This window comes from Lonchura striata, chromosome 15 (assembly GCF_046129695.1).
Source record: "Lonchura striata isolate bLonStr1 chromosome 15, bLonStr1.mat, whole genome shotgun sequence".
Lineage (NCBI taxonomy): Eukaryota > Metazoa > Chordata > Aves > Passeriformes > Estrildidae > Lonchura > Lonchura striata.
In genome coordinates this window covers 4,397,900-4,419,085 of record NC_134617.1, presented here as the reverse complement: position 1 = coordinate 4,419,085, position 21,186 = coordinate 4,397,900, and the positions used below count along the sequence as shown (strand labels likewise).

Genomic DNA, 21,186 nt, shown 5'->3' with positions numbered 1-21,186 from the left:
CGCCGGCTCCGCCCGCCCTCCGCCGGCACCACCGAGGCCGGGCGCCGCGCCTTCCGCTTCCGCGCCGGCCATGCTGCGCCGCTGCCGGGCGGCCGCGGCCATCGCTGCCGGCTGCGCTCCGGGCTCCCCGTGCGGCCGCCGCGGCCTCGCCATGGCCAAGAGCAAGTTCGAGTACGTGCGGGACTTCGAGGCGGACGACACGGTCCTGCCCAACTGCTGGATCGTGGTGCGGCTGGACGGCCGCAACTTCCACAGGTGCGGGCGCTGCGGGGACCCCGCGGGTGCGGGCCTGGGGTGCCCGGGTTACGCGGGGCTGTTGCTGTCCGGCCTGTGGGTCCTGCAGGTGCGGGGTTAGAGATCCTCGTGTCCCCCACTCGGCCTCTCCAGGGCACGGAATTCCACCGGGATTTTGCTTTCACGGGCGGCTTCATAGCCGGGTGGTAGGGAATGGTCCGGGAAGGGAAATGATGCCAATGCCTTGGGTGTGCTGGGGAGGGACAGCAGCGGCTCTGCAGGGATGTGTACTCATGTTTGGAGTCGCTCTGTGTGGCATTTGCCTTCCCTCGGCATAAATGGGGCACAGTTCTCCCGCTTAGTAGGTAACACAAGTTCTTGCTGGGATATTATGTCTGGTTTTGGTAAAGCTCTTGAGTTTCAACAAGTTTATTGATAATGTTGCCTGTATTGGACTGAATATTAAAGACACCCTGTGAGAAAGGGAGTTTACAGAAAGTAGTCTCTGTTATCCATTTCCAATTAAAATACATAAACCAGCTTCTTTCAAAGACTGGTTAGGGTCACATACTGGTGGGATGGAGAATGGGTTATCCAGAGTGGATAACGAGGATTTTTGTTCCTGCTTTTCATACCTGGAAGAAATTATTTTGTCAGTATTGACAGGATACTGGAAATCAATATTCATATAAAGCAGATATAATGAAAATGAATGGGTTAGCATTTTTAGTAGCTTTTAAAGGGACTCTTATGCAGCCATTTTTGCTTTGAAGGTTTTCTGAACAGCATGAATTCAAAAAGCCAAATGATGACCGTGCTCTGCAGCTGATGACCAAGTGTGCCCAGACTGTGATGCAAGAACTGGAGGATATTGCTATTGCTTATGGACAGAGTGATGAATATAGTTTTGTCTTCAAAAAGAAGAGCAGGTGGTTTAAAAGAAGAGCAAGGTAACAGCTGCTTTGATACTGAAATGAATTTGTTTTTAACATCTCTTTATAATTCTTCTTCAGGTTTGTCTTTACCTACATACAGAGGTAAGGAGGAGGGCTGGTGCTTACACTGCAGTTAGTTCAAGTTTTTTATGTGGATTCTTTACATGTGATGTTTCAGGAAAATATGTTCAATAATACAGAGTTTGTAAAAAAGTTATATAAACAACTTATTACAGTCAAAACATTATAAATGAACATTCTTTTAAGAAAATGTTACAATTCTCCGTTCCTCTGTTGTTCAAAAGTTTCTGTGCCATTCCTCATCTGTTTGGCCATTATTTAAGAAATTCTGCCCTCCATTAGTTATCACTACTGGTACCTCAGATAAGCACAGATATATAATCACACCCATGTATTTCTTTCTTTTCTTTTCTCGTTCTGTGTTTGCAAGTAAGTTCATGACTCATGTGGTCTCCCAGTTTTCCTCAAGTTACGTGTTCTATTGGAAGGATTACTTTAAGGACCAGCAGCTTCTGTACCCACCAGGATTTGATGGACGAATCGTGTTGTATCCCAGCAACCAGAATTTGAAGGACTACCTCAGCTGGAGGCAAGCAGATTGTAAGTGTTCCCACAAAAGAGAGATTTGTGCAGTTGAGTTCATGTCTCTGAACAGAAATGGCTTTTCTGCCAGTATATTTGCATATACAGTTGTCAGTGAAAGAACAGCAGGTAGAGTGGTGGTTTTCAATACTATTACACTTGTTCTGGGCTTTGTAATGGGTACTGGCTGAAATTTCGAGTGTTCAGGCTACAACTAAATTTATTGCATCCTGAGAGTGAATTCAGCACAAGAAATATTAGAACTGCTAATAGAATTAATCAATTAATTTTGATGTTCAGAGTTGGCTTAGCCAAGGTAATCTTTAATGGAGACATGTGACTATTCAAGTTTGCAGCAGGTAATAATCAAAAGTGCTGAATATTCCATGTTAGAACAGACCATTGGATTTGTCTCTAGACCTTTGTCAGTACCTAGTCCCTTTTACATTATACATAAATACCCTTCAGCCTCTTCTGTGCCCTTTTCACTTACGAAATCAATCTTCTAGTCATGATATGCAGTACTTTAAAAATGTATTATAAACATTGTATCTTCTTTAGAAACTGATTGTATTAATTCCCCATTACTCTTGGCTGTTTCTTGGATACAGCTCTGGAAATAAAGCTGTTTTTTCCTAAGTAGTCACTCAGATTTGGTAAATAACCGTCCTCACACTCATTTCTGTGTTTTCCCTAGGCCATATTAATAACCTGTATAATACAGTGTTCTGGATGCTTGTGCAGCGAGGTGGTTTGACACCAGTGCAAGCACAGGAGAGGCTTCGGGTAAGAGTTTGCTGAAGTCATGTTTTTTTACAGCTAAAAATTAAAGTGTCTTGCCTGCCCAGCAGCCCTGGCTTGTTTATTCTTAATGTAATAATTTTGTAGGTGTAGTCAACAACTTTGGCAATTCTGCAGATACTAATACCACTAGCAAATAATGTAATTTTGGTCAAGTATTAGCAGGGTTTTAAGTTCTTAGTTGTCAATTTCAGAAATATTAGAAAAGTCATAAAATGTTCAGTATCCAAACCCATGAGGAACAGTGGCAGAATTCAGGTCCTGTTGATTGCCTGTCCCTTCTGTTGTGTTTTGTCTCCTTGTGCAGACTTTAGCAGATTATTCCTGTTTTCTCCTGGAATCTGTTGACTGTCTTCCATTTGTCTTGAAAATGTAATAAAAACCCTCTTGGAATTAATTCCTCTGTTGTGAGAAGTAATTAAGCCTTGTGAGTTAAAGGTGAAAAACCTTTACAAATGTCTGTCTTGCTTCCAGTATTCACCCCTCCTCTATCCTAGAGATACAATTTGTTTGTTTTCTCTAAGAGTATTTTTCTTTTCCTATCCTCTCAGGGAACTTTGGCTGGAGATAAGAATGAAATCTTATTTTCTGAATTCAACATCAACTACAACAATGAACCTTTGATGTATAGAAAAGGAACTGTCCTAATATGGCAGAAGGTAAAAAATCCTATTGCCACTTGCTTTGGGCTGATATTTTAAATAGTTACACTGTGGCAGACATACTGCACTGTAAGAGCACCACATGCATCTTCAGTGTATGTCTAGGAATAAATATATCTTAAAATTAACTATATTTACCATATAATTGTGTGTAAGATGACTCATTATTTTGGAGATATTTTTGAGAGCTGTTTCTATGAGCTTAATATGAAAGCCAGTCTCTGCAGTCTGGTTTAGATACAAATTATGACCATTGAGATGAAACATGTATCAGCAGATGACAATGTGTGTATCATTTGGGCCAGGCCCTTCCCAGAGTTAGGTCCCAAGTATATCCATGGCAAAGGAATTGCAAACTTCTGTTCAATAAAGTAGCTCAGCTCATGACTTAGTCATTTTCTGCTTTAAGGTAACTTGGAAATGTTCACTGTCCTACAATTGCATCATTGATTTAGTGGGAGAAATTCCTGTCCTGTGGTTTTTTTTAAATTCTTTTTATTAGAATTTTTGAGTCCACTCTGAGCCTTTTATGTCTGCTAATGTGTCAACTGTATTTTCAGGTTAATGAAGTCATCACTAAGAAAATAAAACTGCCAAAGGAAGAAGAAGAAAAAGAAGTGGAAGTGACCCGAACTAAGACTAAAGTTGTTCCCCTGCACTGTGACATCATTGGGGACCAGTTCTGGGAGGAATATCCTGAGATTCTGGCAGAGGACAGTTGATATCTCTGATGAGCATAACTGGTAATTTACATTCTGCTCTGCTGGGGTTGTTGGCAAGTGAGGAATACAGATGGTAGATGGCAGAGTTTGACCTGGAGCCCTCTTCAGCAGCTACATTGGGTTTAGCACTGTTGCTGCCTAAAAAGAAGACACTGGTGCTGTCTGACATACAAGGATATGCCCATATGGAAAGCTAAAATCATACTATATTTTGAATGTTAAGAACTCATCACGAATTAAGACTGTTCCTACCTTGTACATGTGTATTTGTAAAAAAAGTATGTAGAAATTTCGTGTATTTCTATAGCATTTAAACAATGAGGTATTTTATTGTACTGCTGAACGATAAAAAAGCCCAAATATTTGAACATAAAATTATTCGTTTGATTTTTGTTTTAACTGAGATGGACCAGAATACTTCGTTTGGGATTTAGTATTAATTTTCAAGGCTGGTGTGTTTAGTCAGATGAGTGATAAACGGTTCAGCTGTCTGAGGTCTGATTCTTACTGAAATGCAATGGGAGTAGCCCAGCACTTTTCTATGCTTGATTTATTTGTCAAATGTACAGAACTTTTATACTTTTAAAAAATATAAATAATAGTACCTTCCCTGCTATGTTTTATTATGTGGTCTTTCTCATTCTGGGGACTTGAACTAGAAAGTGGTGACAGTTCCAAACAGTGAAGTTAATAATAAAGATACTGTACAGGCTGGAATTCTGTTAGGACATGGATAGATCTTTACTTATATTCCATGGCCTGGGAATTCACCTGTCTCCTATTTGCACAACACAGCATATTTGAAAAAAAAAAAAAAAATGCAGCACAACATAGCAGAACATTCCAGGTGCCTGAAAAGAGGGAACCAACAACAATTTGTGCTGCTGCTTTCTGATCTCCCTGGGAATGACACAGAGCAGTGCTGCCAATCCATATTTGTTAGAGGGAAGGGAGGAGTGTGTGTTGCCTGCTCTATGCACAGTTCTGTTCTGGTTTAACTGTCACTTTGTCGAAATTGACCTCTCAGAGCAGAAATATTTCTGCTTATAGATAGGGTTTGTCCCAGTGTAACAGGAATTTGAGGGAAATAACCTATTTCAGTGTGGAAATACAGCTATAATGATAGGTGCTTATATGGCTAGTACTGCTTCTAACCAAGCTGCTTGCAAAAACATCCAAAACCATGGCCCAGCTGTTGCTAACAAAGACATGGTCAGCAGTTGGGACTGGCCATAAGAAATAGGAAGGATCAAGTGTGTACTGAGTTAGATTCCTGTGAATTCTCTTATCAGTCTACTCTGTTTCCCCTTCCTGACGAAGAACGTACACAATTAAGGTATTGTGGTTTTGGTGTTTTTTTGGTTTTTTTCTCAAAAAGAACCCTGACCAGGTAAACTTCAATTGTGAGTTGTTCCTGAGATTAGGCAGTGAGTCTGTGAGTTTATAATAGCACAGGGCTTCCCCCTCTCCTTCTCTGTACCAAGTAAGTACATGCAATGAGAGAATGTATTTTGTTTTTAGTTTGTAGAATGGGCTGCATGATTCCTAGGAAGAGGATGTGGCTTGGTGGTAAGTGATTCAGAATGAATCATTGCACCAGTCATTTACTCCTAAGAACTTTGTCTGTTGGTTTTTTATCTTCTAACATAAATGCAGTTTACTCAACTTTGAAATTCCATGTTACTGCTTGGTGCCTGACTTTGGACATTACATATGAAGCAACTGTTCCAGAACTGATAACAGCTGGATTTACTCAGCCTGGTAACAGATGAAACATAAAAAAAAATAATTTGGCAGCCATGATTTATGTTTGGAAAGTATTACATAGTTTTTTTTATTTTATATATTATGACTGACATACATTCTACAGTATCTTTATGTATGGACATTGTGTGTGTATATAAAAAGCAGATCTGTATTAGGTCATAGTGTTTTCTATTTAACTCATTCTTACAATAATATGTAATAAGTCAACATAGCTGTTCACATATGGATGCAGACTTTGGAACTGAGATCAGGATTGCCTATACATCCACAGCCTTTAATTTGTATTAAGATAAATGCTAGAGAAAGAAACTCCCTGTGGTATCCTCATGTATAAGATGTGCATTTGCATGACTCTGCTGCAGCTCTAGGGGAAAATAACTATTCCCAAGGCTCAAGCAGCAGTTGGTGTTGGTGGCACACACAACACACAGGTATTTCTGTAGCTGCAGGAGTCCTGTTCTGTGACCCATGAAGAAAGAAGGGTTTCCTCTGAGGCTGGTGATGAACCTATGGCTGACGTACTGCCGTTACAAGAAGCATTAAAGATACGGGAACTCGTTATGAAACATTAATGAACATGGTGAATCATTATAGTAAAGCCTATAAAAAGTGTTTCCTTGCTGTCCCTCAGTGAAATTACTCTGCCCTGTGCATCCTTTTATGCATTAAAGTGCAAATTACATTGCAACCGCCAGTTGCCCAGATGGATTTCATGGCCTGGGGCAGGGGGGTATGGTCATGATCCAGAGATGGTCCCCAGAGTGGGCTGCAGGGAGAGGATTGCAGTAGTGGGGAATAACTGAAAATAATCACAGATTTGTTAGGGTTGGAAGGAACTTTTGGAGATCACCCAGCCCAAGCGCCCTGCCAGGGTGGGGACACCTGGAGCAGGTTATCCAGGAACTGTTCAGGTGGCTCCGGGATGTCTCCAGAGAGAGAAACTCCATGCCCAGGCAGCTGTTCCAGTGCTCCACCACCCTCAACGTCAATAAGTTCTTCCTAATTTTGAGGTGAAATTTATTCTGTTTTAATTTGTGTGCACCGCTCCTCGTCCTGTCACCACTGAAAGTTTAGCACCATCCTTTTGATACCCCCCGCCTCTTTGAATCTTTTGGGCTGGGCAGGCCCAACTCCCGCAGTGACTCTTCTAAAAGAGAGATGCTCCAGACGCTTCACCATCATTGCGGCCCTTGCTGGCCGTTCTCCGGTGCCGTGTGCGGCAGGGAGGTGCCGGGGTCCCCTCAGGGTCCCCCCGGGGTCCCCTCAGGGTTCCCTCAGGGTCCCCTCGGGTCCCGTCAGGGTCCCCTCAGGGTTCCCTCAGGGTCCCGTCAGGGTCCCCTCAGGGTCCCCTCGGGGTCCCCTCGGGGTCCCCCCAGGGTCCCCCCGGGGTCCCCCCGGGGTCCCCTCAGGGTCCCTCCCGCCATGGCGGCCGCTCCGCCCTCAGGCGCACGGCGTTGCGCGGCAGCGGCCCCTGGCGGCGGCGCTGCGCGGCGCGCCCGGCCGCAGCCCGGCATGGAGGAGGACGAGGCGGGCGCGGAGCCGCGGGGCTCCCGCCGCTCGCCCAGCCCTGGCCGCCTGGATGTGAGCTCCAGCCGCTTCGACCCGCTGCTGGCGCTCTACTCGCCGCGCACGCCGCTGCCCTTCCCCGCCGCGCCCTGCTTCAACAACCTCGCCGAGTACGAGAGCTTCCAGCGCGGCCTGCGCCGCCCGCACGGCCGCCGCGCCGCCCCCGCCCGCCGCGGCGCCCCCGCCGCCCGCGCGTCCCGCCGCGGCCCGCCCGCCGCCGACCCCGAGCGCATCCGGCGCCTCCGCAGCCTCATGGTCAACGCGGGCCCCGAGCAGGAGGCGGCTGAGGGCGGAGCGGCGGCGCGGCGGCGGCGGGCACCGCGCAATGTCCTCACCAGGATGCCCCGTAAGGGCTGGGCGGGCGCGGGGGGTGCCGAGCGGGGCCCCGGGTTGCGGGGGAGTTTGGGGGAGTTTGGGGGTGAGGAGAGAGCGGCGGCCGGCGGGAGCGGTTGGGTGATGGTGCGGTGTGGGTGGTGTGCGGGGAAAGATTTAGTTTGATGGGAAATGAACCTTGGGTGCAGAGGCACTGGCACAGGTCGCTCAGAGAAGCTGTGGCTGCCCCATCCCTGGAAGTGTCCAAGGCCACGTTGGATCAGGCTTGGAGCAGCGTGGGATAGTGGAAGGTGACCCTGCACATGGCAGGGGGATTGGAATAAAATAGGCTTTTAGGTTCCTCCCAACAGAGACCATTCCGTGATTCTCTGAAATGGTGTGCAGGAATGAGGAACAGCATTTCACAGAGCTGCTCACGCAAAGATGACACTGTTGTGGTGATGTTCTGCTCTGTTAATTGGTTAATTACATGCATCCTCTTGGTTTTAAGGAGAAAAAGGATGAGACACTGCTATATTCTCAAAAGTACTATTTTAAACCATGACTGATATTTGGGTCAGTCCGGGCTGTAACCATAACCACAGGGTAGGTCTGTAACACACTGCTGTTACTTGGTTGCTAACTAAACATCCTGCAGGCAGAAATACTGGCATTTCTGATAATAGGATGGCAGAACAGTGGATTGAGGTGAGAGGCAGCTGTGATGTAAATTTAATTCATCAGATGTGATAATGATACATATTTCTTGTAAAAATGTTTTGTGTGCGGTCAGGGTAAACATCCTCTAAACATGAAGAGGTGCTACTTGTGCCCCCACACCAAGAATCAAATGGCATTGCTGTCAGGTGAGATATAACTTTAGTGCACTTAATTAAAAATACTGGGATTCATTTTGGAATAAAATTTGCACCGTCACCTTAATTTTTTTTTTTCTGAAAAGGCAAAGCCCAAAATGTTCAATTCTGAATGCCCAAGGCAAAACCTTTTTCTTGCTTAGACACTAAAACACAATGTGTTCATGACTATAGATGCTGCATAATCTTAACTATCACACTTAGTGTTGTGCACAAATTCAGAGGTTCTGATGGTCCAGGTTTTTCAAAAAACTGACCTTAAAGTATTGATTTCAGATCTTAATAAAAAATATCTCAATTTGTACTGGTGCTGAAAATTGAGAAAAAAATAAACCCTGTAAAAATTAGGAACAATGAAGAACACCTCCTTAATATCCACACATGCATGTCTGGACTTCAAAGAAGACTGGCACAACTGATACAGAAAATGCTATTCAGCAGTGTGGGGTGTTTTAAGAGTGATTTATAGCCAAAATTGTGTGCTTCCCCTGTAACTGGGGGATTGTCTGCACCACAGGTGTTTGGAACTTGGACTGTGTGGATCAGTTCAGGAGAAGTTATTTGTCATTACTTTGCATTAACCAAGGGGCAGAGAATTCATGTGCAGGGCAGGTGGAAAGGTGTTTGACAGTGTTCTGAATGATTTCAACTTTTCTCTTGAAGTTTTTCTAATTTTGCCTCTTAATGGAGTCTGCCCTGAGGACAAGGACTTGAACTTAAGCGGAGTTTAGATCTTTATTTTCACCCTTTTGGTGTGCTTGCCCTCTGCTTACAGTAGTTTTTTGAGTCATTTTTCAGAGTCCTGGTATTAAGCATGTGCTGATTTTATCCAGGTAAGGGTTGGATTTTGAGTGCCAACCAGGTAACTATTTTCCCTGTCTATTGAAACGTTGTTCATGCTGGTCCCTACCCACGCAGAAGGCACAGGCAGATTTAGTTGTGTGCTGAGCCTGCTCATTGCAGCCTTTGGTGCTTGCAGAGGAGGTGTGTTCCAAAAATAAATGCCTTGCGTTGCTAGTTTTATTTTTTCTGAGAATGTCAGGTTGTTGAAGAGTTTTTGGATGATGTGTTCTGCTCTTTTGCTCAGATGAAGCTGGAAGTTTGCCATGGAGGAGCCAGAACCTTACACAGCAAGGAAAAGTGGGCAGAGTGTAGATTTGATAAAGCTGTGTAGTGTTTTCCTGGGTGCTGAGAGACAGAGGCATAATTGAAAATAATGCTTAGATATAGAATTCTGTAAAAAGTTGTAGATAGAGTTCCTACTTAAAGGGAGTATTTGAACTTAAAATCTAAAAATAAGTCTGGATTTTAAATTGTTATGTAAGTTCTCAGGGTTGGTTAGAAAAAATACTGTTTTCTGATTGGAAGCATCAAATTGATATCGTGATGGTGTCATCTGTGGTTCCTGTGAGGGATCTGTCAATCCAGAACATGTTTGTTATCAGTTCAGCTGAAGGAGACACAGAGGCTCATGGAAAGACCCCCTAAGCAAGGCTGGGAGGTGCTGAGGCAGCTTATGCTCTGTGTGAAATCAATTTCCTGCAGTGATCCAGCTGGAGAGGGCTGGCAAGAAGACAATGGTTCTCAAAAAATAAATGTGATTAGGTTAATTCAGAGGAAAGTGATTTAGATTTCCCTGCTGTGGCCATGAATTACCCTGCAACCCAGTCCTGCAGATCAGCTGGTTTACACAGTCACTCTACACTCACAGGAAGCATTTTCTGGTGTGCAAATCAAATCTTGAATGTACAGTCCCTAAAGCACAAGGTGAGAGGTCATCTCTGGCTCACATATTTTATTAATGTGGAGAACCATGTGAGATTTTAGACCAAGTCTTTTCCCTGAATCTTAGTAGGAACTGTACAGCAATCCTGGGGCTGTGTTTGCACAAGCAAGTGGGTACCAAGGCATGGTGGAAGTTGTAAATAATATCTACCCCTCTAGATAAGTTAGACTTGCAAAGATTTCTGGTGTGAAGACAAGGCTTGTGTGAGCCAGGCAAGCTGTATGTTTTATTGAATCCCTTCACTTTTGCCCTGGTTAAAGCATTGTTGCCCTGGGCTTTAGCACGGTTTAATTGCTGGCTGCTCCTTAGAGTAATTTTATTTCCTTGCCAAAGTCTTGTAGGAATTTGAAGGATTTTCAGCTGGCTGCTGAGATCTTAACTGAAACAATGTATTTTCATCAGTTTAAACTGGTCCAGTTTAGTAAATTGAAGGATTTTGAGTCATTCATTGTTTCAGAAATCCCCTTGTAAAGAAGAGGAACAAATCTGCTACAATTCTTTATTCACAGCTCATAACTAATCTGAGGTAGCCTTAACCAGGCATTTGTCTTTTCTGTGGAACTAACCCTGCCCCGGTGAGCCTTCTGTTCCCTCTCAACCACTTTTATTTACAGTTCAGATTACTTGGCATGTTTTTGAAATGTAGCAAAAAAGATTTTCAGCTAAGGCTGATTTGCCTGCAGGCTATGTCAAGCAAAACCTTCATATTTTCTAAAGTCTTGGCTCTTCCCATTGTAAGAAGAGTTTTGGTGGTCTGGTAATGGCAACCACAGTGTGCTACAGTGCTTGGGGCTTCTTCATTGCTATTGTTGTGATCACAAGTGTTGTGCCAAGCTCTGCCATACTTGTACATAGAGTGGATTTTTATGTGGTTTTTAGATAGATACTGAAGAGAGAGTTTTTACAAAAATGTGTAGTGACAGGAAGAGCATGAATGGCTTCAAATTGAAAAAAAAAATTGGTTTAGATTAGATACTAGAGAGAAATTCTTGGCTGTGAGGGTGGTGAGGCCCTGGCACAGATTTTCCAGAGAAGCTGTGGCTGCCCCAACCCTGGAAGTGTTCAAGGCCAGGCTGCGTGGGGCTCTGAGCAACCTTGGTCTAGTGGAAGCTGTCCCTGCCTGTGGGAGGGAGTTTGAAAGAAAATCTTTCCAACTCAGGTCATTCTACAATTCTCTTCTATAATTCTGTATATTTTGTGATGTTTTCTTTCTGTTCTAGTCCATGAAGGCAGCCCACTGGGGGAGCTTCATCGCTGTGTCCGAGATGGGATCAGAATTAATGTCCACATCCGCACTTTCAAAGGGCTTCGTGGAGTCTGCACAGGCTTTTTGGTTGCATTTGACAAATTCTGGAATATGGTAATTATTGTTCCAACCCTTGATTTGTAACTGTTAAATTGAAAACTTGAAATTTGCAATAGGTTTAAGCTAATGACCTATGGGGAAGATTAATTTGCTCTGGTAGCAAGTGCTGGGTTTTAGACTTGAGTGGTATTTGGTGTTGGACTGGTACCTCTGGAAGAGGTTTTAGGTGAGAGAGAAGCTTTGAAGAGTTTCCAGCATCTTCAGAGGTTTTGTATAAGAACACAGGAAGGTGGAATATGAGGAATATCAGAAGCTTCCAGAGGTTTCTTTCTCTGCAAAACCTAATCTTTGTATAGTGATGAGTGCTTCTGTGTTTTCTCTCACTAACATCACTGAGCTGCCAGTGACAAAAGCTTTTCCCTGTTTTCTACCCTGTGAAGGTCTTAAAGACAATAGATGGAATAGCAGCTATTAAGTATTTGCGAGCCTGGAGGTGTGGAAAGTTTGGAAGTGGGAAGGAAGGAAGGATTTTGCAGACAAGGATCACAGAGATTTTGCAAGTAATGCAGAATGAACTTTGCTGCTGCTTTTATACCTCAGTACAATTTAGATGATTAACAAATCAGCTCCAAAGCACAGCTTGTTCCTGGGATGGATTTTCTTTCAGAACATAATTTCATAATGCTTTGACACAAAGCTGATCCAAAGCTGCTCCATGTTTTACATTAATTTCAATCTTTCAGTTTCTTTTATCTTTTTTTAGGCCTTGACAGATGTGGATGAGACTTACAGGAAGCCAGTAATGGGCAAAGCCTTCTATGCAGAACCTCAGCTCTCACTGACCCGAGTAGGTGACTTCTGCTGTTTTCTTTCTTACAAGCATCTTCTTTTTCAAAGTAGTAAAAGGGGAGCATTGATTTGGAACCCATGCTTACATTCAAAATATTTTACCTCCTTTTATTACAGACAACTCCAAAATAACTTGAACTGAACAAAAAAATACCCAAAATGTTTTCTGATCTTTCTGAAAGTACTTTAGTAGTTCAATGTTACTAAAGCTCCACTTTAGAATCAGATCAGAGTTGTTGCCTCTGCTTAATATGATGTGCTGAACTTCTAGAAGCTCACTCTGTGGGTTTTGATGTGAGATTTGTTCTGTGTGTTTTTTGCACCTGTGACTGACCAGGTCTGTGTTTGTCTTGCTGGGGAATGTGGCCGAGCATCCCTCTGGTACTGAAGTTCCTCATGGCACAGTCTGTGTCTGCAGCCAGTGAAACAACACAGCCCTTTGGTCACTTGAGCTTCCAGTCTGGGTACTGTGAAGCCCAAGATCTCCAAAGATCTCTACTCTCTAGCTCTCCACTCCAGCTGCAAATAGAGCTGTTTCCCTGTTGACAACTGAAGAGATGATAGATGAATTTCTGAACAATGAAGGAGAAAAAATGTGACAGGGCAGTGCCTGTTGAATGGCAACAGCTCCGGGCCTTTTGAACATCAGAGAAGCATCACAAAAGCATTTAAACTGTTTCATTGTGAGGAATTTGCTTTCAAATTCCTGCCATTTAAATCTGTTTTCTGATAGATCCCACCCTTCCTTCTTTTAAAGATTAGTTAAATATAATCAAGTTGTCATTGTTCCTTTAGCTCACTCTCACAGGCATTGGCTTTCCAGCTTGTTGCTGGGAAGAAGCAGCATAACCAAAAACCTTATTTGTCATTATTTCATAAAAGCTTGTCTGCTGCCAGAGCAAAAGCAATTTCTTTTCCAGTTTCAGCACCATGTGTTCTTAGATTAATGAGTTCATACACTGCTTTGGGTCTGCTGGTGTAGCTTTTATTATTTTTCTGTTGTTTGTGGTCTGCCCCTCCCAGAACACCCACACGTCATCTTTTAGTTTGTTTTGGGGAACACAAAAGATCCCTCAGTTTTTCAGTGTACAGACTCTGCTAATGGAGGCCCCTTATCTTAGGGATTCATGATACAAGGATGGAAATCTCTCTAAAACTGTCTGAAACATTAAAAGAACATGGGGAAAAGTGAGCTGTAGAAGCAACTTGGTATCTCTGTTTCTCCTGACCAAAGTTAAAGGCTACCACACAGTAGTGTTGCTCCTGAAATTAAATTCCTCAGTGCTCACATTAAGACAGTCATGACTATGCAAGAGACACATTCACCTTCTGTCACTAACTTTGGTAAGCAAACATGGTCGTTATTGCTGGTGGAGATTTGTCACTGTGTCTTGTGAGCTGATTTGGTATTTTACATGAAAATACAATGTGCAAGTATGAAACAAGTGGCCTCTCTTGTTTTACAAGTGTGGTCATAGATACAACTGTCCTTTTGCAGCTGTTTGACAAACTCAAGCTGCAGGAATCCTCGGGGAAGAAGGGAGCTGACTCAAAGACTGTCTCAGAGGAGCAGGCCCTGACAAATGACTCTCAGATGCTGAGTTTGAAGGCTGGATCTGGACGAGGGAGAGCAGAAGAGGAGCGTGAGAGGCAGAAACACTTGGGCAGAGCTGGAGAGAAGAAGACCCCGGGTGACAGAAGCGAAGCTGATGTGGGCAGCAGGACTGCCCACACCGAGGGGGCCAGTGCTGGTGGGGCCCGAGCGAGGAGCCAGTCCCGGAGGAGGAGGAGGCCCAAGGTGGATTATCAGCAGGTGTTCACACGCCACATAAACCAGATCTTTATTCGAGGAGAGAATGTCTTGCTTGTCCATTTAGCACATTGACTTGGCTGAGCCTTTGTCAGAGTATTTATTTGATAGCATGACTTGCTGCTGCAGCTCCCATTGCTATTTAGAGTTGTCATTGAGTAGGACGGTACCGTGGCTGGTTTCCCATTGCCACCTCAAGGTAGGGGAAAGAATTGTAACTTGAGCATCCTGGGCTTGATGCCAAAGCAGCCTCCTTAGATCCCTGTTGAGGGTCTCAGGAGAAGGTCAGCAACACAGTTGTTTCTGTGATATGAGGGAGTTAAACACAGATCCCACTGTTTCTTAAAAAAGAAGCTAAATGAAGAGGGTTGTAAAAGAATTTTGGTGTACTCTGTTACAGGAGCTACTTGTGGCACACATTTAAGGATAAGATCTGGACTTGCAATAAATCAGAAATGCTCTTTTGCACATTCTGATTCATATAAAGAGGAAGTTGCTAATGAAACCAACAGTTTATCTGCTGCTGTTTACATGGTTGTCCTCTTTTCCAGACATAATTCTGACAGTCATTTTGAAATAGTTTATAAAACATTGGAATCTCATTCTGCTGATGGCTACTGGCCTCTTTGCCATAGTTAGCGCTGTAATGCTCTGTGTGATAGAAAACCTCTTAGCTACAAACTATTCTTTTAATGTGGGTGATGGCAGGACTGTAAATTGTTTCCAGTATCAAAGCTTAGGCTCTTTTTGTAATGCTGTGTTTTGGCCCCGTGTCACCAGCAAACAGATGATGTGGCTGACTCAGAGACCTCCCTGTTTGGAGTTTATCTGTGGGTGAAGATGGAAAGCTATCCTTTTATATTTCACCCACTTGCTACTTAGTGTAAGAGTGAAGCTGGCAAAGATTGGGCTTTTTTCAGGTGTGTTTGTGCTGAGCACACCTGTCCAGTGTTTAAACACTTTTCAGGCTCCCTCTATTGAAACCAGAGCTGCTGTGTCTCCAGTAGTTCTCATGGAGCAGGAATCTTCATGGGTCTTTCCTGTCCATATGAGGGATGCATCATCTAATTCTAGTTGAGCTTTGGAGATGTGCCTGAAAAGGTTTTGAAGTGTAGAAGTCAAACTCAACTCATCAGTGTTTCATTTTAGCAAGGCTGTTGAATTATTGCAGGCCAGGCCAGGGTTCTGCAGGTATAAGCTGCTTTCCAAAAAACCTACCTGCAGAAGTTTGAGGGTAAATGAAGCTGTTCCATTATGTAGCCTGTTCCCTTTGTTGTCAAAGGAGATTTCATGCTGTTATTCTGTATTCATCTCAACTGCCTTGTGCTTTGCAGCAGCTCTGTGTGTTTAAGCTGAAGTTGGGATATTGCTTTGTAGCAGGACTTACATTGCATATAGATGCCCTGAGTTCTCAAATTGAGTGGCTGTACTGTGGGTAATATGGATTTCTGTTGCTGCAGATGCAGCATTCTGCTTGCTTTGTTGTTAGGAATATGTCTGGTGTTTGGGTGAATCACAGAAATAATTTAGCAGGCATTCTGGACACACAAAGCAGCTGTTTGCCTCTGGGGGAGCTTGAAACTTATGTCAACAATTCATATGACATGGGGCTTGATGAGCTCAGCCACTGAGCTCAAAGCCAAGTTCAGCCTGGGACAGAATAAAAAGTACTGTTGAGGCAAAATAGTTTCATCAAGGGAAAAAAAAAAGAAAAGAAAAAATTAAATACTCTTTACAGATTCTTCTGAAATGTTGCTTTACTGCTGTAAATCCCACCCCTCTGTGAACTGAGACTAGGCACTGAAAAGATTCTTCTCATGGAGGTTCTTGTTTCCCCTCCTTCCTTCTGTACTCGTGTGCTCTGCAGTTTTTCCTTTTTTTTTCCCTGTTTTTTTTTTCCTTTCTCCTGTCAGTACTTTGTCTCCTCAGGACATTCTAAACTCTGGTTTACAAAGACTGCTCTTGTTGTCCTGGCTTTCTGCACCCTTTCCTGGTTGGCTTTCTATGTACTGACCAGAACCCTCACAAATTACTAGAAACATGTGAAGCTAGAAACAAGGTGCTTATCTCTGCTTCTGACTTCCCAGCAGCTTTTATTGCAAGTGAATATTTTCTTCCTTATGTTTGTGGGGATTTTCCTCTCTGTTTTCTGACAGCTTTGTTCTTATTTCAGCTGCTTGGGATAATTCCTCTCTGCCTTTTCTATTAGTACCAAAGGCCACTGGTTCTGACCTCTCCTCTTTCTTTCATATTTGACCAAAGGGTGTCAGATCACCCTCAGGCTGATATACAGTGACATTTCATTGAATTCCTGCTTTTCTTCACCTGATATTCTTAATTCTGTTTGTCTGCCTAGTTTATGCCTTGTGCATTAACTAAGATACAACTACTATGAATGTTTTTGTGGCTGTGCTGCCCTTCCTATCAATTGACACTTCCCCAAGTTCTCAGTTGCTTCTGGAAGTCTCAATGTTTCCTTTCATAATGGGTTTTTCTGTGAAACCATACAGAAGTTTGTTGCTTCACATCTATGAGTTTCTTTGTTTACATTTTATGAAAAATGCTGGTGCTTAGACTTAAGTTTGTGCCTTGATTTTTATATCATCCCTGACCTGTTCTTCCAGAATCATCACTTTGGTGAGCAAACCTAGTTAAGGATTATAGTTTATCTACTTTTTTTTGCACTACCTCATTGTTAGAATGTTCCTCCTCTCATCTGTGAAGTTGGTTAAACTGCTGTCTTCCAGTTTAGATTTAATGAATTATTTGTTGGTTCTTCATTTGTATCCTACTTTTCTCATTGTCCATTTTTCTCATTATTTCCAAGCTGCTTCCTAAATACTGCTGCTTCCTCTTCTACAACTTCAGATCTTCCAAAATGTCTTCCTTTTCCCACTTTTTCTGGCATTGTGTATTTTTAAAATGCATTATTAAAACCCTGTTTTACAGATTTTGTATCTTTCAAGCATCATGAGTGTGATGAAGCAAGTGATCCTATAGGTGTGCTGTCACTTGCTTGTTCAATACTTCAGATAACATTGCTCTTTAAATAAAACTGAATGTCATGTTCTGAAATGGGTTCTTCTACCTCACTCAAATATTCTCCTAAATTTGTTTTAAAAAGAAAAAGAAAACAACCTTTGGAACCAAATGGGCTGTAGTTGTCAGTGTTTTGGTTTTTTTTTCATTGTTCTTGTTGTTTCTTTCTATGATTTTTCTTTTCCAAACTCAACATAAAATTTTTTGTTAAAGAAGTGTTTTGTTCCCAGCCTTTCCTCTCTTGCTGCAGTGATGCTGTGAGCACGAACACACCAAAGTCTTTGTGCTAAGGAATGAAGAGTAAGAAACAGAGAGCAACGTGAGAATGAAAAAACTGGGTAGATATGAAAGCCTCCCTAGAAAGGATCCACTGGTTGCCACCTATCCTGTGTTTCTAGGACTTTGCTCAGCCTGGTGCTCAGCAGTGGTTCTTAAAGTGTTTTTGGGGTGAGGTACACAGTTACTGCATGGAGCAGTTTTCTGCAAAAACTTCAAAGAAGCGTTGGGATAATCTGTGGAAGTTTTAAAATAATTTCTCATTTCTGGGATTATTTCTTAGGAAATGTTTTTGCACAGGTGCTTCGTTTTTATCAAACACTCCTTGGGTTGTAGTTTTAGAAAAGGTAAAGGCAAAGGGAAAAAAGCTTATAAAAAAGTGTGGGTTTGGTTCCTTCTCTCAACTTACTTGTCCAGCTTGTTAATTGCCTGGAAGGGTTTTTCAGACCTAGAGTGAAGTTCTTAGCATGTCCTTTGCAGGTGATTTCTGAATTAATCAGTGAGTGCTGTTTTCCATCTGCTTCTTCTCCTTCAGTGTTTGGATTCATTGTTTCTTGTGCAGCATTCCCTCTGCAGGGCAATGTCTCAGCAGGAACAGGCCTGAGTGCCCACTGGTTTTTACCCTTCCCTAAGGAATGTTACCCCATCCAGTTTTGAATCCAGAGAGCCTTTGGCTATTCTTGATTTTCATACTGTTCTCTTTAGAGTTTCAGAATTATTTGGTCAGAAGAATTATTTATCTTGGATAATATTACTTTTTGGAGTAAAGTGATTTTTTTTTTAACTTTTGAAAAAATAATTTTGTTATTTATTTTCCTTCACAAAGTGCTAGGTTTTCCTAGTTTGTTGGTGCAGTCACCCACTTGCACTTGTAAATCACTGGGTGAATAGGTGTGCAGGATAAAAAGAGGCAGAGAAAAAAGATGTATAATTTTTATTGAATTTGACATTCTGTCTAACATTCTGCCCACACTCAGCCTATTTCTTACTGGCACTGACCTAAGTGAGACAGGTGTAAATTATTTGATCCAGAATCTTGAAGGAAAGTGGAGCAGGGACAGCAGACTGAAAACAATGAGTTTATGAAGATGTTTATCTCAAGGTAAACTTCCTGTCTTTGATTAAACAGATCAGAGTTATAAGCACCAATTTACACTGCAAGCTCTGCCACTGGATAAAACTGGAAGGCAAAGTCCTGCACCTTTTCAGAGGTGATGCAGTGATTCCCTCAGCTCTTGCCTGAGAAGCTGCTCAGGTATATGCCAGTGTCTGCCTCGGAGCATAACTGCAAATACTGCCAATTAATATGAGGATGTTTTCTCTCCTGCCTGCACTGCCAAGTGTAAAATATGAATGCTGAGGTCTGCAGCATCTGCAGCCCAGAACTACTTCAGTTCATGCTTTTGCTTCATGATATTGGCTTTAAAAATTCAAGTTTGAACTAATAGCAATCCTAAGTCTGTTAGAACATTAGGAAAGGCTGCTGCTGACTAGAAATAGTATTGGAAAAGAAAGTTTTTACAGAATTTGTGAAATTCTGATTGCAATTCAAGTATTGCAAACCAGGAAAGGCTGAGAGAGTTGGGGTTGTTCAGCCTGGAGAAGAGAAGCTTTGGGATGACCTAATTGCAGCCTTCAAGTACCTGAAGGGAGCTTACAAGAAAGATGGAGAGAGACTGTTGACAAGGGCCTGGAGTGCCAGGACGAGGGGGAATGGCTTCACACTGACAGAGAGGAGTGTTAGGTGGCAAGAGTAGCATCAGATTAGGCCAAGACAAAGGAGGGGACAGGAATTACTCAGGTGGTGCTAACTCCTGGACATGGGAAGGGGCTTTCTAGCCTTGGCCACAATCCTGCCACGCTGGGCAGCTGAGCTCTGTAGGTGAAGGGGAGGATGCTCTTGAGTGCAGCCTCCCTTATGCTGTGAGCCTTTCACAGCACCTGAACTGCCCCTGGAATCTCTGCCAGGATCCAGCCCTAATGACTGACATGTTTGATCCTGCCTCAATATTTTGCAGAGGAAACCCAGTGGGAGAAAAAGGAAGAAAATTTGCTATTTTGAGGTGGGGGTGGAGAAGGCTTGGTTTTCCTTGGCTTCCTGGGGTGCAGGAGAAATGACTATTTTAATGGGGAAATAGAAGAGATGCTTGTCTCATGATGTTTACAAGCCCTTTCAGATGTCACTATAAGTGCTCTTTCTCTTAGCTGGTGGAAGTGAAGGCCTGCCAGGGGAGGAAAATGCCTCCTGATGTTCCTGGATAACTATCTTACTAGCTTCTAGCTTTCTGGTGCACACCTGGATGACTTTGTTGAAAAAAATTAGTACACCTGAGACTTTCAGTCAGTCTTGTATTCGTTTAGAATGAAAAGTAGTTTGATCAGTTTGTGTGAAAACATATCCATCCTCTTTTCCTCTCAAAAGATCAGTGCTCTCCCTCAGGAAAGATGTGAAAGCTGCTCCTTTAGTGATTGCTTCTGATTTCCACTGCTTCAGAGCAAAGTGCAGCTGTGCCAAGGTGTCTTCAGCTGGCACATTAATCTGAGAGGATGAGATGAGAGAAATATTTGGTTTCTCTAAAACTAAAATGGTCATTACAAGGGAAGCAGATGGGCTGACCTCTTTTCAATGGTGCACGCACCCACTGTAGGTGCACAGGCTGGGGCTTGTTAACCAGTCAGTCACCTGTAAAACTTCCTTAGGGAGCCACAGAGGAGCAGCATGAGCCAGCCACCAGACTGACAGGGAACTGGAAGTCAGGGGCTGACAAATTCCACTCTCTTCACTGCCTCTTGCTCACTGAATGGCCTTGGCAAGTCGCTTCCATCCCTCTCCCTGACGCTCCACAGCTGTAGCACATCCAAGAGCACTCCTTGCCTGTCTTGCAGGAGCTGGGGAAGTGGTAAATGCTGTGCAAGTGCCAAGTGTTGTTATCAAAACTCTCTCTGTCAGGTAATGCAGATACATCAACCCTCTGCCCTCTCCAGGCTCGTGACTGTTAGTTAACCTCACCTTGGCACATGAAAACCATGTGGGGAATCAGGTACAAAAACACTCTTCAGTCTTGAAATCACGGACGTCTTCAAGGTCACATTTGGTGACTTCAATATCTCTTTCACAGCTGCAGTTCTATGTTTGGGTCAGATGGTGATAAATGAGAGTGTAACTTGTTTGTAATTCCTTCTCTGTCTTCCTAAACATTTTATTTCTTAGGAAGCTGATGCTGCTATGAACATATTGGATAATACTAAATTTGCAATATTCTGCTTTCCAGTTATAAATGTTTATATTTAAAATTGCTAAGACTGCAATGCAATAAATATATCCATGTAACGATTTGCCTCAAAGCCTGATTTTTTGTACTGTACCAATACAGTGATGTGTATTGTGTCAGTGAAGGAGCTGGGACTGCCCTGCTTAGGAGAGATGCTGGAGGTGGAGACCCTCAGATGTGAATAAAGCGCTGCTATCCAGTCACATAACTAGGGACAAACCAGTCATCTGTGTTTACAAAAGGGTGTTAATAGACAAAGTAACAATACCTTGATAGTTTTTTAGAGACACAGTAGGGAAGTGAACTTCATGTTGATAAATGTAGCAGCCTGATCACTCAAAGGTCTGTTACCTTAGTGTGTGGTCTTCCAC

At 43.0% G+C, this 21,186-nt stretch overlaps 2 protein-coding genes across 4 annotated transcripts; both read left to right on the top strand.

The window, feature by feature from the left end:
* Positions 1-70: 70 nt before the first annotated feature.
* On the top strand, positions 71-6,412 carry THG1L (tRNA-histidine guanylyltransferase 1 like). 3 transcript variants are annotated; one of them, XM_021530778.3, is made up of 6 exons: positions 71-255; positions 1,008-1,184; positions 1,621-1,790; positions 2,470-2,558; positions 3,125-3,232; positions 3,796-6,412. In XM_021530778.3, exons 1-6 carry the CDS (start codon positions 71-73, stop codon positions 3,955-3,957), a joined length of 891 nt encoding a protein of 296 aa, XP_021386453.3. In that variant the 3' UTR covers positions 3,958-6,412. The 3 variants fall into 3 exon arrangements, with proteins under 3 accessions (XP_021386453.3, XP_077642785.1, XP_077642784.1); XM_077786659.1 differs by lacking the exon at positions 71-255 and having other exon boundaries at positions 1,012-1,184; positions 1,716-1,790; XM_077786658.1 differs by lacking the exon at positions 71-255 and having other exon boundaries at positions 1,111-1,184; positions 1,625-1,790.
* An 812-nt stretch (positions 6,413-7,224) lies between these two features.
* Positions 7,225-20,877, top strand: LSM11 (LSM11, U7 small nuclear RNA associated). The gene is made up of 4 exons (XM_021530739.3): positions 7,225-7,636; positions 11,484-11,623; positions 12,333-12,416; positions 13,917-20,877. Exons 1-4 carry the CDS (start codon positions 7,237-7,239, stop codon positions 14,301-14,303), a joined length of 1,011 nt encoding a protein of 336 aa, XP_021386414.1. The 5' UTR covers positions 7,225-7,236; the 3' UTR covers positions 14,304-20,877.
* The last annotated feature ends 309 nt before the right edge of the window (positions 20,878-21,186 follow it).